General features: G+C 36.4%; 2 protein-coding genes across 4 annotated transcripts; both read left to right on the plus strand.

The window, feature by feature from the left end:
• The first annotated feature begins 22 nt into the window (after positions 1-22).
• On the plus strand, positions 23-2,241 carry LOC136408314 (cystathionine beta-synthase-like). The gene is made up of 10 exons (XM_066389232.1): positions 23-264; positions 322-434; positions 494-843; positions 898-984; positions 1,036-1,195; positions 1,249-1,374; positions 1,423-1,600; positions 1,654-1,788; positions 1,844-2,031; positions 2,091-2,241. Exons 1-10 carry the CDS (start codon positions 119-121, stop codon positions 2,171-2,173), a joined length of 1,566 nt encoding a protein of 521 aa, XP_066245329.1. The 5' UTR covers positions 23-118; the 3' UTR covers positions 2,174-2,241.
• A 711-nt stretch (positions 2,242-2,952) lies between these two features.
• mesh (sushi domain containing 2 mesh) lies at positions 2,953-11,413 on the plus strand. 3 transcript variants are annotated; one of them, XM_066388932.1, is made up of 17 exons: positions 2,953-3,265; positions 4,081-4,269; positions 4,667-4,854; positions 4,905-5,100; positions 5,152-5,381; positions 5,434-5,587; positions 5,646-5,798; positions 5,847-6,107; positions 6,162-6,347; positions 6,403-6,610; positions 6,670-6,936; positions 6,989-7,263; positions 7,670-7,919; positions 7,977-8,628; positions 8,680-8,863; positions 10,675-10,846; positions 10,902-11,413. In XM_066388932.1, exons 1-17 carry the CDS (start codon positions 3,043-3,045, stop codon positions 11,158-11,160), a joined length of 4,047 nt encoding a protein of 1,348 aa, XP_066245029.1. In that variant the 5' UTR covers positions 2,953-3,042; the 3' UTR covers positions 11,161-11,413. The 3 variants fall into 3 exon arrangements, with proteins under 3 accessions (XP_066245029.1, XP_066245028.1, XP_066245030.1); XM_066388931.1 differs by lacking the exons at positions 10,675-10,846; positions 10,902-11,413 and adding an exon at positions 9,556-10,491; XM_066388933.1 differs by lacking the exons at positions 4,081-4,269; positions 10,675-10,846; positions 10,902-11,413 and adding an exon at positions 9,556-10,491.
• The last annotated feature ends 4,664 nt before the right edge of the window (positions 11,414-16,077 follow it).

Raw genomic sequence — 16,077 nt, forward strand, 5'->3', positions numbered from 1 at the left:
TCTTTCAAAGACCATTAATATCTGCTAAGTCAGAACTAATCACCGTGACTGATAAACAGGTTAGTCGTGATTCGTATAAATTCACTTGGAGACCAATAAAACTTCTGTTTTCAACATAATGGCCCCAATAAACAACAAAAAGAACGATCTAGTGTGGGTTTCTCCATTAAACAAGGAATTTACTACACCTGGGGTTGTGAAGAAATGCACATGGAGAGAGAGTTTGGGGAAGAATATTATTTCTCCCCATACTAAACACGACTGGTTAGTACTAAAAAAAAATCTTATTTGGATCTATTTAAATTTAAGACCTATTTTTAGGGGGGCCAAATACACACATGGAGTGTTTCCAGATGTTTTATCGATGATTGGGAACACTCCCTTAGTTAAGCTGAATAAAATTCCTCGAGAAGAAGGACTTGAGTGCAACATCTGTGAGCAAATTATTATTAATTTATTATTATTAATGATTATTATGATCACTGAAAATTAGATGCAAAATGCGAGTTTCTCAACCCTGGCGGATCGATCAAGGACCGAATGGTAAAACGCATGTTTGAGGATGCCGAGGAGCAGGGGTTGATTAAGCCTGGAATGACTATAATTGAACCATCGTCTGGAAACACTGGCATTGCTATCGCATTGATTTCTTCCCTTAAAGGTTATAATTGCATCATAGTGATGTCAGAAAAGATATCCGATGAAAAAGAGGCGGTAGTTACCTCTCTAGGAGCTAAAGTGGTGAGAGTTCCAATGACTGCGGGGTCGGTTGATAAAGACGGATTGTTTGGGACTGCAAATCGGCTACATAAAGAAACTCCAAATTCTTTTATCTTTGACCAGGTTGATTGATAACATACTTCAACTGAAGATCGTTTTGAAATCGTAACATTTCAGTTCAATCACCCGAGTAATCCACTGACCCACTACGACACCACGGCAAACGAGATTTTGCAACAACTAGAGAACAAAGTTGATATGATTGTACATGATTCAAATCTTAAGTAAACTTTTAAACATGATTATTTTTCAAAGGTTTTTGGAGGAGGAACTGGAGGAACAATCACAGGAATAGGTAGGAAATTCAGGGAAGTCTCTCCACAAACCAAAATCGTTGGATTCGATCCTGAAGGATCCCAGTTTGCCTACCCGGCATCCCTCAATAAAAGTGATGTCACTTTCTGGGAAGTTGAAGGTATGGGAATTGTGAAGAAAACTAAAAAAAAAATCATATAAATTTGCCCTCAGGAATTGGTTATGAGATCATACCAGGAACCCTAGATCAAGGAGTCTGCGACTACTGGGTGAAAACTAATGATTTAGAATCTCTCCCCATGGCTAGAAGATTGATGAAGGACGAGGGATTGCTTATTGGCAAGTTTCAGGAATGAAAGCCACAAAATATCACTTTCGTTACTTTAGGAATGAGCTCGGGAGCTGCAGTTGCAGCTGCAGTTAAAGTTGCCAAAGGTTTGAAGAAAGGGCAAAATGTGGTCGTATTTCTCCCTGATAGTATCAGAAATTATATGAGCAAATTTGTGTCTGATCGATGGATGGAGGCTAAAGCGTACCAACCTTGTGTGAATAGAAACAATTTATGGTTCGTATTCACCATTAGAAACAAAAATATTATTTGTGAAAATGATAGTTTAGGTGGTGGGACAAGCCAGTCTCTAGCATACCTTATAGGAAACCGGAATTAGTCGACAGCAAAGGTACTCTAGGGTCTGCTTTGAATCGTCTGGAAACCCAGAAAAGAAACGAGGCAATTGTGATTTTACCCAATGGGTTTGCAATTCTTCATATCTTACTAAATTTTAACATGATTAAAAACCTTTTTCAGAAACTTCCTGGGAATAGTTACTTGTGATATAATAAGAAACAAAGTCATTTCAGGATCGCTCACACCATTAGATTTGATTGAAACATGTACCTCAAGGATTTTGCCTAAACTGGAAAATAATTCCATATTGGGAAGAGCATTTAGAATTATTGAAGGGGACAAGTTTGCTGTAGTTGTGGAGAAATCTGGTGAGTTTCAAATTTTGAATAGTTATTGGTGAAAGAACTGTTGGTTTTGGTTTTTATAGGATCCGGGACCAATAAAATTGAGAAACCTTTGGGAGTGATTTATGGAGAAGATATATATAAGTTTATTGCAAAAGGGCCGTGATTTTTTCTATTGTGATTTTTTTATTTGTAATTTTAGTGGTTTAATAAAAATAATAATTGCATAATTAATATTGTGTCTAATATTCCATCTAGGGATTTACCCATAAGTAACTCAAAAGCCAGAGGCGTGCGGAGGAAATTTCTCAGCAGACAACAATAGCTTTTTAAGGAATTCTGCGTGATAAACCTAGTAAATCCGACGCTTCCTTTGATCAGTGAATACTGTGTATGGTGAGTTGCCTGCCGTTACGAACGATTTAATACAATATTGGCTACATTTACATCGTTGACTACATTTCACAATCTAATCTTTTTGGTGAATAGAAAATCAGAGCTTATTCTCATTTTTATCCTTAGACCTCTAAGATTTTCATGGAAATTCCTCATCTGCAAAAGAATACTTCCTGTGAAATAAGGGATAGGTATATTTTCATCTTAATCATCAGTAAGTTCAAATTCCCTTTATTGTATCAATGATTAATCATCGAGTTCTACAAAACATAAGAAGCCTGTTTTATGACTATTTAATCGTTATCTAAAACTTATTTATTTTACGAACATCGTTGCAATAATTAAAATAATTGTGTCCAATGTGAAGTTTAATATAGAATACCATAAGCAGTAGAGTGTGACAAACGCTGAAATACTGCCAGTAAGATTTATTTCTGGATATAAAATAAAAACGAATATTCTACGAAATGTGTATATTCCACCTTGCATATTCAACCTGTAGATAACACAATCTAGCGAGATAACTGATTAGGCATTTCGAATCCAACGTATCACTAATCAGCCATCTTAGCAAACAGGTTGTTTCATTACCTTATGGTCTCTCTTTCCTAATACTTTTACCTGCTGCAGTTCCGGATCATGGAACTTAGATATTTGATAGGGGTACTTTTTTTAGTAGTTTTGTGTGGACCCTTTACGCGCACCCAAGATCCAGCAGATGACAATACAGACTCCGATAATGACGTGGAACCTGTGCCAGGAGTGAATGTGGACTTTGGAAACGATTCTGGACAACCAGTGCCTGCAGAGGGGGATCCAGAAGTTGCAGATGGAGGAGTGGTCCCCCAGATCAATAATACTGGTAAGTTTAAAAAGTCCGAGTTTGTATGTGGTGTGAAACTGATGGATTAAAGTATCTACGAATATTATTGGGGCGTGGCCTACGAGATTTGTACTTTTGTCAAAAGGTACTTTTTATTGTGTAGAAATCCAGTTTTCTTGGGTATAAATGAGAAGGAAAAAGTTTTTAACGCACCTAAAGGCCTAGTTTTGCTGAATATAGATACTTTTTTGCGTTCTTTGTGTCGTAATTAAACGCTCTTATCTCTTAGAGTTTTATTCAATAATGAATCATTTGTTTATTGCTTGGCATGTTGATAACGTTTGTAGAATCTAAAACCGGTGTAAAATGATGAAACAGGGTACGATTTTAATGGTAACTGGGCGTAGTTTCTCTCCCTTCCAATTTGGTCGTTGTGGGGATTGTTTGTAGTGCTCTGTGCGGCCATGTGAATCACCAACAATGACACATTTTCTATTTTATTTAATCTTCATCACAAGACACATACACACTTTGGGATAATATTAAGGGACTTGCTGGTAGTGTTTTCTTTCGGAGAGCGGGGGAAATTTATTACCTCCTAAATGTATCATTATGTAAACTCCTTAACTCGTTACTAACCTGAACTAACCCAGGAACTTCCTCATATACCAAAAAATCTATCAGTTTCATCATCTCACTGTGTCTAACTACAATTACACTCTTGCAAGACTAGTTTTAGCCACTTTTACTTTACCATTACTAACTTGAATACACTCATATTGGGCATGGCCGCATTTCTGCGTTTGTCAAAAAGAAATGTGGACGTTCCCTCTAACATGCTTTGTTTGTCGTAGATGAGAAACCCGTAGATCCCCCAGTCCCTAACCCTGAAACTAGCGACACTAACGATGATCAAGCGGGATCAGATGTTCTACCCCTTCAGGCAGTAGGAGAAGCTGAACCCTCTTCATCTGATGATGCTCCATTGCATACCCTGCATAGTGTAGCGAGAATGGGGCAGTATACATACGAAGCGGATTACGGTTAGTTTTGTGTGATAATTTGGGAACATGTTGTTACAAAGTACTACTGGAGATTCTAGATAAATTTTGTTTATTCATTGATAAAGTGATATTTACTAAGGAATTTTGATGACTCAGATTACGAGATTAATTATAAAACTATATAATTATCCTGAGTCACATGAAACATATATTTATTTCCTGTTCCTACACTGGTAATTTTAAGAAATTAGAAAAAAAAACTTTAAAAAATGTCATTCTCAATACGTTTAATAACACAATAATTATCGTTATCTTATTTACTCTGCGCACAGCTAAAAATGAGGACAGATAAGAAAGGTTTCTCCACATGCATATATAATTAATCAAATGTGTCACTTTCCGCTAGAAAATTGAGCAATATGTCTATTTATTGTAGATCCAATGACATCTCATGTGGCCCCCCCTGACACCGACCAAAGGGGAGGCTCTGGAACCCCCTATACAATCATAGAATCGCGTCTACAGGAAATAAGAAAGATCTTCATGTACCCTTACTACGACAAAGGCGGCAATGCTGACAACGAGGGAGATTACCAGAAAGAAATCCAGTCTTCGTCCCCTCAAGTACTTAAACCCCACATTAGCCTACAATCCCTAATAACTCACCCCATTAGGTACACAAAAACTTGAATTTCCAACTCCCCTTCTTCGGGTTCAGATATAACTACACAAGAGTATCCCTGAACGGGTATCTCGAGTTCAGCGACCCTCCCCCGAACTACAACTACCCCCTGGTGTTCCCTGTGAAGGACTGGCCTAAAGTTAACGATCCTGCTTTCATTGGGATATTTTTCAGCAAGTGCAGGATTGGTACGTTTTCCCTCTCATTTTATTACGTATAACTGAATAAGACTTGTTTAGGGAATCTAAATGATGAAGATGAAGACAGACGAAAGCCTGGAATGTACTTCAGAATGGAGAGGGACTTGCGGACTAGGAATGATCGAATGGGGGTGGAAATTCGAGAGAGGTTGAAGTGGGATATCCGTGAGGGTGTTATTGGGTCTGAGACCTTTGACCCTAAGCATGCGATCATTGTTACTTGGAAGAACGTTTCTTTCAATGGAGGATTTGGGAACGCTTTATACAAGGTAAATAACTGCAAAATATCCAATGAATCCAACACTACAAATTTGCTTCCAGACCAACACTTTTCAAATGGTATTAGCCACTGATGAGGTCTACACTTACGCCATGTTCAACTATCTCAACCTCGCCTGGACCACCCACACTGAGGCGGGGGGTGACACACAAAAAGGCGAAGGGGGTGTTCCTGCTTATGTAGGATTTAATGCTGGTAATTAATCTGAAATCGAATAATAAAACTAAAATTTAATTACTCATAAAATTTAAAGGTAATGGGACTAGATTCTGGGAATATGTGCCTTACAGTCAATCGTCCGTAATCAGAGATCTTACAGGAAGAGGTTTTGCCAATGGATTCCCTGGAAGACATTTGTTTAGGATTGACGAAAATATTTTAGTCGGGACTTGCAATAAAGACATAGGCATGTAAATGAACATTTTTCAAACATTTTGTAATCGAAAATTCGTAGATGCGGCTAATTTGCCTTTGATGTTTGCACCGGAGTCCGGTAATATGTTGGGAGGGACAGTGGTCAATATCACAGGACCATGTTTTGATCCGGCTGACCGAGTTATTTGCAAGTTTGATGTTGCTGATGTGGTGTATGGAACCGTCGTTAGCAGAAACAGAGCAATTTGCGTTCAACCCACTTTGATGGTGGAGGGTTACGTTAGGTTCGAAATCGCCATAGGACCGGGGACTTACAAATGGAAGGGTCGCTACTACGTCGGTAAGTGCGTTTAGTGTCATGTTGGTTTATGTGTAACCTTTTATTTGAAATTAGAAACCCCTGCTACTGCCGCACAAAAGATCTACTTCAAAGACATGAAGGTGCACGAAAAATCGCCATCCGAAATAAAAATCACTTGGGAAAAGTACAACTTGACCACAAATGAAAACTCCAACATCAGGATTTCATTGTGGGGCTACAGGGAAACTACGATAAGGCCACAGCTGTATTACATTACCGGTTGGTACAAATTAACCTGAATCTAAGTATAGTGCTTACAAAAATAACATTATAGACATCGCTGAAAATGTCCAAAATAGTGGAGAATATACCATAGTTCCCTCTCAATACCGAAATAGGCAAAACACATTTTTGACCGATATGAAATTTGGATTCATCCAGATCAATTTAACTGAATCCATTCCAATTCAGTACGATTACAGTGGTATCACTACAACTTCTACTTCTACGATAGCCACAATCATCCCCGTTGTATGGAGCAGGTAACCCCTTTGCTTCATCCCAGAACATTATTTTTTTAACATATTATCGTGTAATGAAGACCTATTCCTCTGGGTTGGTACTTCGGCTGGCAATGGGAGACCATATACGGATCAGATTGGCCTAAGAGGCTTTGTGATGAGTGGCTGCGTACTGACAGGTACTTGAAGAACTTCGCCCATGAGCTTCCCCAATGTCCCTGCACCCTGGAACAAGCCCTAATCGATAAAGGAAAGTTCATGCCAGACTTTGATTGCGATAAAGATTCAAATCCTACTTGCTACTACAACAACCAAGCAGTACATTGTGTCAAAACTGGTTCTCCCACGTAATAAATATACTTTCCTGGGTTATGCAGATTTGGCATTAGTTATTTCCAGGCTGGAAGGTTCAGAACAGCAGTGCTGTTATGACAAAAATCACTACCTCATGTTATCCTACGATCAGCAATGGGGGTCAAGCCCGAAAAGGTGCCACAATTTGGGGCTGATGCCATACCAGGAGGCCACCAAAGTGCCGACTTTGTCCCAATGGTTCCACGATATGGTTCCCAAGTATTTATGCTGTTTGTGGCAGGAAGAACAGGCAGTTGGATGCGAGACCGTGAGATTTGAGAGGAGGCCCAGCCAGGATTGTGTGGCTTATCAAGCTCCAGGTATGTTATTACAATTAACATTTAATTTCAGTTTTAGATAATTCTTCATTTTTTTATACCCCACTAGTTACCTTGATCTTACGTAATATTAATCTCTTAATTTGGTTTAAAACTAAAAATCTGGGGTAATATACTAGGTGTCGCCGAACACAGTGCCATAAATGGAAGCATAAACTTATTATAAAGTAAAAAATTTCATTAATTTATCTCAAAACGTTTCGAAAATATTAATAAAAAACTCTCCTCAGGAACCAACCTTTTACACCCTATATATCGAAAATGCAGCACTTTTCGATATATGTTTATATGAAGTTTTCGTCATATTTTGGAATCGAGAATACATGGTTGAATTTATGGCACTATCTTCAGAGACACCGTGTAGATGAGTAAACGTATCTTTCCCTAGGAATTGCTGGCGTCTATGGAGACCCTCACGTAGTAACTTTCGATGACTTGGAATACACTTTCAATGGCAAAGGAGAATTCGTTTTAGTCAAATCCAAGACCAAATTGAACAACATTGAAGTACAAGGCCGATTTGAGCAAATGGACCCCAACATGTATGGAGAAGTTAGAGCGACTCAACTCACATCTGTTGCAGCCAGAGGAAATTCTTCCACTGTAGTTGAAGTTCGAAGACGACCGGAATATGCCAGGTAAACTTATCCTTGTCGTGTTGTACCCTCCAAATTATATAGGTAATTCTTTGATAGATGGAGATATCGTTTGGATGTTATTGCCGATGGAAAACGCATCTACTTTGACAGACCCTCACTGAAGTTCCAACATTTCCCTGGAGTCACCATCTACACCCCCACATACATTCTCAATCAATCCGAAGTTATAATGATGTTCGATAATGGGGTGGGAGTTGAAGTGTTGGATAATCAAGGCTACATGACAACCAGGGTGTTTCTGCCTTGGTCGTTTATCAACAAAACAGCAGGTCTACTCGGCAATTTCAGTTTCAATAAAGAAGATGACTTCACGTTGCCTGATGGTAACAAAGTCAGCGTCAGTAACAATGTGAATGAAATGGAAAGAGTTTATAAGGACTTCGGAATGCATTGGATGGTGGATGATGTTTTGGATAGCCAGATAGGACGGTCATTTTTCTTAAGGGAAAATGGACAAACTTCCGCAAACTTCAATAATAAGTCGTTTGTGCCGGTATTCTACATGACGCCTGAAGAAATAATCCCTGCTAATAGATCCAATCAAATTTCGAGGACATACGAAGTGTGCAGTACCAGGATGTATGAGTGTTATTATGATTATGCCATGACTTTGAACAGGGATTTGGCACATTACACCCAAAACTACAAAGCTACGATTTACGAGTACAAGGAAATTTCTAGGACGAAGGTATAAGCCGTAGGTTCTTTTGGAATTTGTTTATAATTCAAGGTTTTAAAGGTGATTTCGTGTGGCGTTTTGCCTACTCCAAGATTTGGTAGGAAGAGCACGTTCCTCTTTGTTCCCGGTACTCGAGTGACTTTTGAATGCGAGCAAGATTTTATCTTGGATGGAGACCCCAGAAGGATCTGTACACCAACTGGCCAGTGGGATATTCCAGAGTATGGATACACACAGTGCTTACGTAAGATCGAGTTTGCTTTTCTAGCGTATTTTGTGCTTCAGGGTGATCATTGGGCCCGATTGAGTATTACTATGTAAGGTTTTTTCGATGAAGTTAAATATCAAAAATTCACTCTCATTTTCCCTAATTTGGGGCTTTGCTTGTAACTACACATTTGAAAATTTTGGATATTAAGTCTTTGGACTTCGCCGAAATTGAACGCCCTTTTGCCAAAAAAACGTTGCCGCATTATCACGATAATCAAAGACTCATTATTGCTCAAATGATAATTTTTGCAATTGCTGATGATTTTCCCAAACTTCTACCCAGCGCGCCTTTGGATCCCTTAAAATCCTCAAAATACGAGAAACCTGTGGCGCATCACGTAGTTTTCAAACATAAAGACCAATTAATTCTCCTTCAATCGTGTTTTTTTTGTCGAAATTTTTTACATTACGTGAATTGAGTGCTCACTTTAACAATGACAGAAACGAAGAGCCCTTAGAGCTCTCTACTTACAAGACTCACAGGCGTATTGGAGATTTAGATTTTAAGTAAAGCTACCAGTTATTGGTCAGTTACTATAGTATATTCTATACAGTACGCTTCTATATCCAATTCTCGAGGTGCCAATGGTCACACTCGAAATTCATGTAATTACCCCTGTGCCTCACGACGTAAAAGAATTTACATAGAAAATTTTAATCCTCTAGGACAACAAGAATACTCCCAACGACAACTAGCCATGGCCTCAGGAATAGTCTTTATAGTATTCATACCATTAATAATAATAATCGTCTACTTAGCCTATAGGGTCTATTTAAAATACTTAGAGAGCCGCGAGGGTTCATGGGAGTACCAAAAACCCGCCTCTCTTCTGGGGCGCAGTTTAAGCCCCGTCGAAACAGCACTCAGTAGCCCTAACAGCGAACGCTCTAACACCGACAGCACTTTCAAAAAACGACGTAGCTATGATAAGAGCTATAGAACCCATGAACCATTGGAGGGTTTACCACATACTGAGTTTGAAAGCAAGCAAATCGATCCTAATGAGCCAGAATTCGAACCTGTAACCCCGATCAGCCCTACCCCCAGTTCGTTGGTTTATAGTCAACCCTTTCAAAGTCAACCAGATATTGTTAATGCCCAGAAAAATAATCCAGCTAGGGTGACTTACGGTTCTGATGATTATGCGGTACCTGTTAAAAATGCTGCGCAGCAAAGCAGTGTTTCTCCAACTTACAAATTCCCCCAAAGTACTAAATTGAGTTCCGCAGATAGAGCCAGAATGAGCAGCCAGAGCAGCATCGTTACTGATGTTTAAAATTAACGATCGTTAACTAGTTAACCCTAAAAATTTGTTGCCCTATTTAGGCAAATTCTCATAATATTAGTCAAAAAAGGACATTCCTAGCATGTTGAGCCTACACCTGATGGTATATTAAGTACTCCATTTTCCGATCAAACACACAAATTTCTTGTGATACACTATGACACTGTAGGAGTAAGAACCAGAACAATAGAGAATAGTACGATATTTGTTGTTTCTTGGATGTGTATGTGTAAAATTAATGATTTTTTTTTATATTTAGTTTATAATAACAATTATTGTATTCCTAAAAATAAAATACATGAAGTACAAAATTCAATTCCTGAAGGGAAATTCCACATGCTAGGAATGGCTTTTAATCTTCTTTTGCTTAAATTGGTATGAGTACTGCAAGGTATATTCCTAGTCTGCGGAATAGTACCTTAAGTAGTGTTTTATTTAAGCTCACAACCTCCCACATCTGGGTATTTATATATATATATTTAATTTTCGTGTTTCACAGGCCAACAAGAGTACTCTCAGAGACAGCTAGCAGTAGCCTCAGGCATTGTTTTTCTAGTTATTATCCCTATAATCCTGTTGTTCCTTTACTTGGCCTTCTTGTTCTTGCAAAGGAAGCAGAAAGAACAGAAGGAGAACCTAATGCTTAATAACTCTTACGAAGAGAAACAAAGGTGAGGGTGTATGTTATTTACATTTTATCGTGACTAGATAATCTGGTGGTTGCAGGAAAGCTCAAGAAGCTGCAGCTAAGAAACTAACCGACGCCAACGACTTCGATGATGATGAAGACGATGATATTACCAGTAACGTAACTAGCAATGTAACTAGCAACGTGACAACGCCAGCTTCGCCAGTCCCTCAAAACAACAACGTCGTTAACAACAACAGTGGTGCTAACGACAACAATTCTGTTAGCAACAACAATGCTGTTAACAACAATGCCACTCCTGAATCACCGACTGCTAAAGAATCCACCATATATTGATAAAAACATCATCACACATAAGGCATTCATCTTCATGTATATACAGTCTTGATATATCTCTAAAATTCAGAGCTTTAAATTTCATGGTTTCTAAAGCTACATAGAATACAGTTAATTAGAATGTAGGTTTTGTATTACTGAATCATTTCAATTTAGCTAAGATATTTATTAACGTAAGTTGCATCCTTTTAAAGGCATGACGAACAAAAAAGTATAGTACAATAAGGTAGTTAGACGTAGAGTTATTTTGTAATGAGTATAATAAAAATAAGTACAATAAATAACTAAAAATTTGAAATCACTTTTGGTTTAATTGTGGTGGACATATAACCCGGCAGTTTGATACTGTGCCTGCACCACTTCCCACAAGGTCAGTCACTGACTAAAACAATACAGGTCGATTTTTTTCGTATAAAACCCATTCAGCAAATCAAATGAGAGAAAAATAATTGCGAATATTGCCGAAATCGCTTCAAAATATTGCCGAGTTTAAAAACACGATGATACCTCTATGCATTCAAAATTTGTTTTATTATATGTAATCTGAACCTTTTTAAGATCTGTTTGTCGCCTTAACAAATGTGACTCGGTTACGCCACTGTTTTCTAAGCAATTAGGCTGAAAATTTTACGATTTATTTCCAATAATTAGGTTATTATTCATTTCGAAATTCGTTGGTGAAGAAGATCTATGTGAGCAAGCACAAATTGAAAAAAAATATAAAAAATATTAAAAAATAAAAAATAAATAAAAAATATTAAAAAATAAAAAATAAATAAAAAATATTAAAAAATAACATTTCCCTTTGTTGTAATTACTTTAAATATGCGTTTGTCGCCTTACCAAAACGGGCTTTGCTACACAACTGTTTGCTAGGCAATGAATTTAAAAATTTCAGAATTTTTTTTCAATATTTAGTCGATTTTCTTCAGAGGCTATTGGTAAAAATGCAAATTTATTTTCAAACAAATCAAAGGATAATTTCATTAAAAAAAGTTTGAAAAAACTGGAAGATTGAAACAGAAGTTACTGGAATAAACTTACTCGAAAAGACGTTGACACTAATTGAAATACTTTAGAGACCTCTCCTCAAACATCTTAAATTCAAACAATACTGCTGAAAACAATTTTGAAGTAAAAATCGGTAACAAAAAAAATTTAATGGAAGATACATTAATCTAATGTAATACGATAATGATTTATTGTGTGCTGAGTACTGTAAGTTCTGTATACAGGATGTTAATTAAGTACCTGTACTTATTTCAAGGGATGAATTTTTAACTGATTTTGTCACAAAAAGTTTCTATAAATGTAGGTCTGCACCGTCTTCGTTTAAGACTTAGAGAGTGTTAAAATTCATTTTTAATTTGTTTTTTTTTAAATATATATAAATTATTGTGATAAAAGATTTATTCTTTGAAATAAGTATAAGTTTTTAATTAACACCCTGTTTAAAAAAAAAACGTACTTCATAATTTTGAAAAATTGCTGACACCTAAAATATTCTGACGTACCAGTGACGTGCCTACTTCATATTTAGCACCGTGAAATCCACATGAATTCGCTTTGCACCGAGATCCTCTTTTTTACCCCTAGGGACGTCATTGGTTTAATAATGAACTTTAAATAGCGCTTTTATTTGGAATTTTATTGGAATGCTGATGTTATGTATTTAAAAATTAATCACATGAAATCTGTTATAGAAAAGTGTTTCGAGTGACCTTGCAGACATCTACATAATCAAATGTGTGTAGGAATTTTTAAGGAAAATTTTATCTGGCTTATTAATTCATGAATTTTGGTTAACTAAAACGATTTAAATTTCACTCAAAACACCAAATGATTTGCCTCTGGGAACAACTTTCTTTATGCAACACCTGTGCAGGACTCACCAATAGTGTCGCGTTTGTTTCCACCCTAGTTCCGGTCTTTCAACCCCTTACTTCACATTAAAAACCGTAGTTTTTGCTTTTATACACTGGATAAAATCAGACGATTTACCTGCGGTAATATTATTACTTTGAAAAATTATTCAAAGGTAAATGCTTCTAAATCTCTTCCTACGACATGCATCATCGCTGGACGATACTTTATCATTTCCTCACCTATGGGCCGATGCGTCACGTCTTGGGATAAACAAAATACCATCAAAGGTAACTGCACACCCTCGCCAACTGCCCTTGGCACACGTGTCGCCCCTCGGCACGTGGGGTCGTATCACACATGTAACGGATCCGTTATCAATTGGCCGTATCAGCCTTCAAAGGGCCCCGTCTTGACTTGAGGCCCTTTCCGCTTGAGCGTCCCCCTTTCGACAGGTGGTGCAGAATTCTTATTATTACGTCAGATGGTCAAGCCGGGTCTCGGTGGTTGATTGCCATGGTTGGAGCCATATTGCACTTCCTTCGAACAGTAGCGTAGATTTCCATGTTAATTTATGCGCAAAATTGTATGATGGAATTCCTAGAATTTTTTAAGGTGCTGTAGGGGGTTAAACTTAGTCATAGATGACGCTTAATTTTTGCAAAAAAGTTTGTAGCACCGGAACGAATCATTTTCCAAGTACGTTTAACAGGAGGATTCATAATAATTACCCAAAACTGTGAAAAATTAAAAATCTACCCATGTCGCTTTTCTTTCCAATTTTACGCCTATTTCGAGACAGCAATGTAAAATGCAGCATTGCTATGTCCTTAGTTTGAGCAACAAAATACGTACAAATTATGAGTTTTTTCTTTAAAAATGAAAATTTCTAAGTAACCAACTTTTTCGAAAACTTTTCATTTTCATCTTTCAAAAACTTATGATTTAAAAAAAACAGATATAACTGTTTTGGAATTTTGCTGTAGAAAGACGAAATTTCAAGAAATTTGCATAAATTTGAATACACTCAAACTGTAGAAGTATACAATAACCATTGTTGTTACGGGTCCTATTTTTTTAACTGAGTTATAAAATGAATCTACTTGCATTCGTTATGTAACTAGTTATGAAATGTAACTTGTTTTATCATTGATTTCCATTGCAAAAATCGTCAATTTATTTGTCAATATTAAAAAAAGTTTCTTTATTTTAAATTCATATGCTATTGGATCTTTATTTAGAGAAATTAATTTCTTATATGGTCCAAAATAAAGTGAGTTCTGAGAACGTTATTCGGTTAGCGATAGTGGATTAGAACATTAAAAATTTTTTTTTTTTTTGATTATTAATTAAATTTTATCTTTTTGATTTTATAAATGTATATTTAACACAAGCAATTTAATAGAATAAAAGATTAAGTGTCTGTGAAAAATAGTGTAAGGCTGGAATTTTTATTGTAAGTAGTAGAATTCATATGCAGCAAATAATAGGACTATAAAATTTTAATTTGCAAGCAAATTGTTTTACAGACCACTTAAGTTTTAACAGAAAAAATAAGATATAAAATTTTATATAAATAAAAATAGAAAAAGATGCAGAAATTTTTCTTTGCTTGCAAATCTGTCACTGTCTTTAGAACCTAGAAAAAATTATTATAAAAATGAAAAATAATAGAAGTAAAATGTATGGAAGATGAAGGTGTAAAATATATAAAATTTTCTTCTGTCTTGTTTAAACTCTTATTATCTATGTTGGTGGTTACCCTAACTGCTATTTGTTACTATGTAGTTTCTTTTTATGTGCTGAAGATTGACCTTTTGTTCAAATATAGGTAACCTAGTGTGATCCACCGTTATTGAACAAGAGCCCACACGTCGATTTTCATTAAGTAAAATTTGTCTATGCACTTTTCTTTATTTTACGTTTTCTTTAATAATCGTTTTTTGGCACCGTTCCATTTAATTCTGTGACCATTATTAATGGCGAGCTGGCATATATTTAATCTATTCAATTCTCTATGTTTCTCCATTATAAAATTTCTCATATTCGCGAGGGATTTTATATATGGCATTTTTTGTCGTGTTCGTGTTCGTTTTGTGGTCTGCTCTTTGTAAATTTTAAAAGTTATGTGTTTTCTGACATAACGATTACTTTTGCAGAGCTTGGAAAACCATAAAAAATGAAGTGTTTTCCTGTTGTGAGGTGTTAATCTGTCTCCTTCTACGTTGCTAAAATTAATTTTATGTTTTTTAAATGTATTATAAAGTCTCTCAGAAATGTTTATCAATCTTTTCTCTCTTTTCTCATCGTTTAATAGGCATTCAATTTTTTGCTGAAAAATAACGCAGTTCATTACCACTATAGCGTCATCTTCGCCTGCTGGAAGAATTTCCATATTATTAACTCCCCGCAAAAAATTGAACGCGTTTTTTTGTAGATATGTGGAAAATTTGTCCATAACTTCTTTTCCATTATTTCCTGCTTTTGCTCCGCAAAACTATATATAAACTTCATATACATATGTTTTACACAACTGCGCTTAACTTGCACCAAGATTGAACGGTTTCCCATTCTTTTTAAATTTAACCAACCTCGCAACTCCAGCTGTGTCGGAAATATCACTAGTTAACGCAGTTTAAAAAGTCACCCTGTATAGAGTGATTTAATTACTTTATTGACCCGAAATTAGAAAATAATCAAAAGAAAATACTGAACGAGAAATTGAGAAAACACGGACATCAAACACGACATCGACGGATGACGGATGTTTTTTGTCGACGGATGACGGATGCTTTTCGTCGACGGATGACGGATGGATCTTCGTAGTAATTTCAACTCGAATGGTTTTATCAATTAAATATTTGAACTGGAACTTATGACGACTTACCTTTAAAACGCATTTTTCTTCCTGGCCAGTTCTTCGGCATATTCTCATTGTAAAAGCTTTGATTGAGTATCGGCCTCTTTTTACTAACATTATGAATAGTTACCAAGCACGGTGGCACGAAACTATTGTCTGTGTATTACGTGGAACATAACATGCTCACACGTCGT

Source organism: Euwallacea similis, chromosome 4 (genome assembly GCF_039881205.1).
Source record: "Euwallacea similis isolate ESF13 chromosome 4, ESF131.1, whole genome shotgun sequence".
NCBI classification, from domain to species: domain Eukaryota; kingdom Metazoa; phylum Arthropoda; class Insecta; order Coleoptera; family Curculionidae; genus Euwallacea; species Euwallacea similis.

Excerpts from the sequence above, each read along its gene's own strand:
- LOC136408314 (XM_066389232.1), top strand. The coding sequence starts at position 119 with ATGGCCCCAATAAACAACAAAAAGAACGATCTAGTGTGGGTTTCTCCA. Across the intron at positions 985-1,035 it reads AGAACAAAGTTGATATGATT|GTTTTTGGAGGAGGAACTGG; the intron begins GTACATGATTCA and ends TATTTTTCAAAG. Across the intron at positions 2,032-2,090 it reads TGTAGTTGTGGAGAAATCTG|GATCCGGGACCAATAAAATT; the intron begins GTGAGTTTCAAA and ends TGGTTTTTATAG.
- mesh (XM_066388931.1), top strand. The coding sequence starts at position 3,043 with ATGGAACTTAGATATTTGATAGGGGTACTTTTTTTAGTAGTTTTGTGT. Across the intron at positions 5,101-5,151 it reads TTTCAGCAAGTGCAGGATTG|GGAATCTAAATGATGAAGAT; the intron begins GTACGTTTTCCC and ends AGACTTGTTTAG. Across the intron at positions 7,920-7,976 it reads AGACGACCGGAATATGCCAG|ATGGAGATATCGTTTGGATG; the intron begins GTAAACTTATCC and ends ATTCTTTGATAG.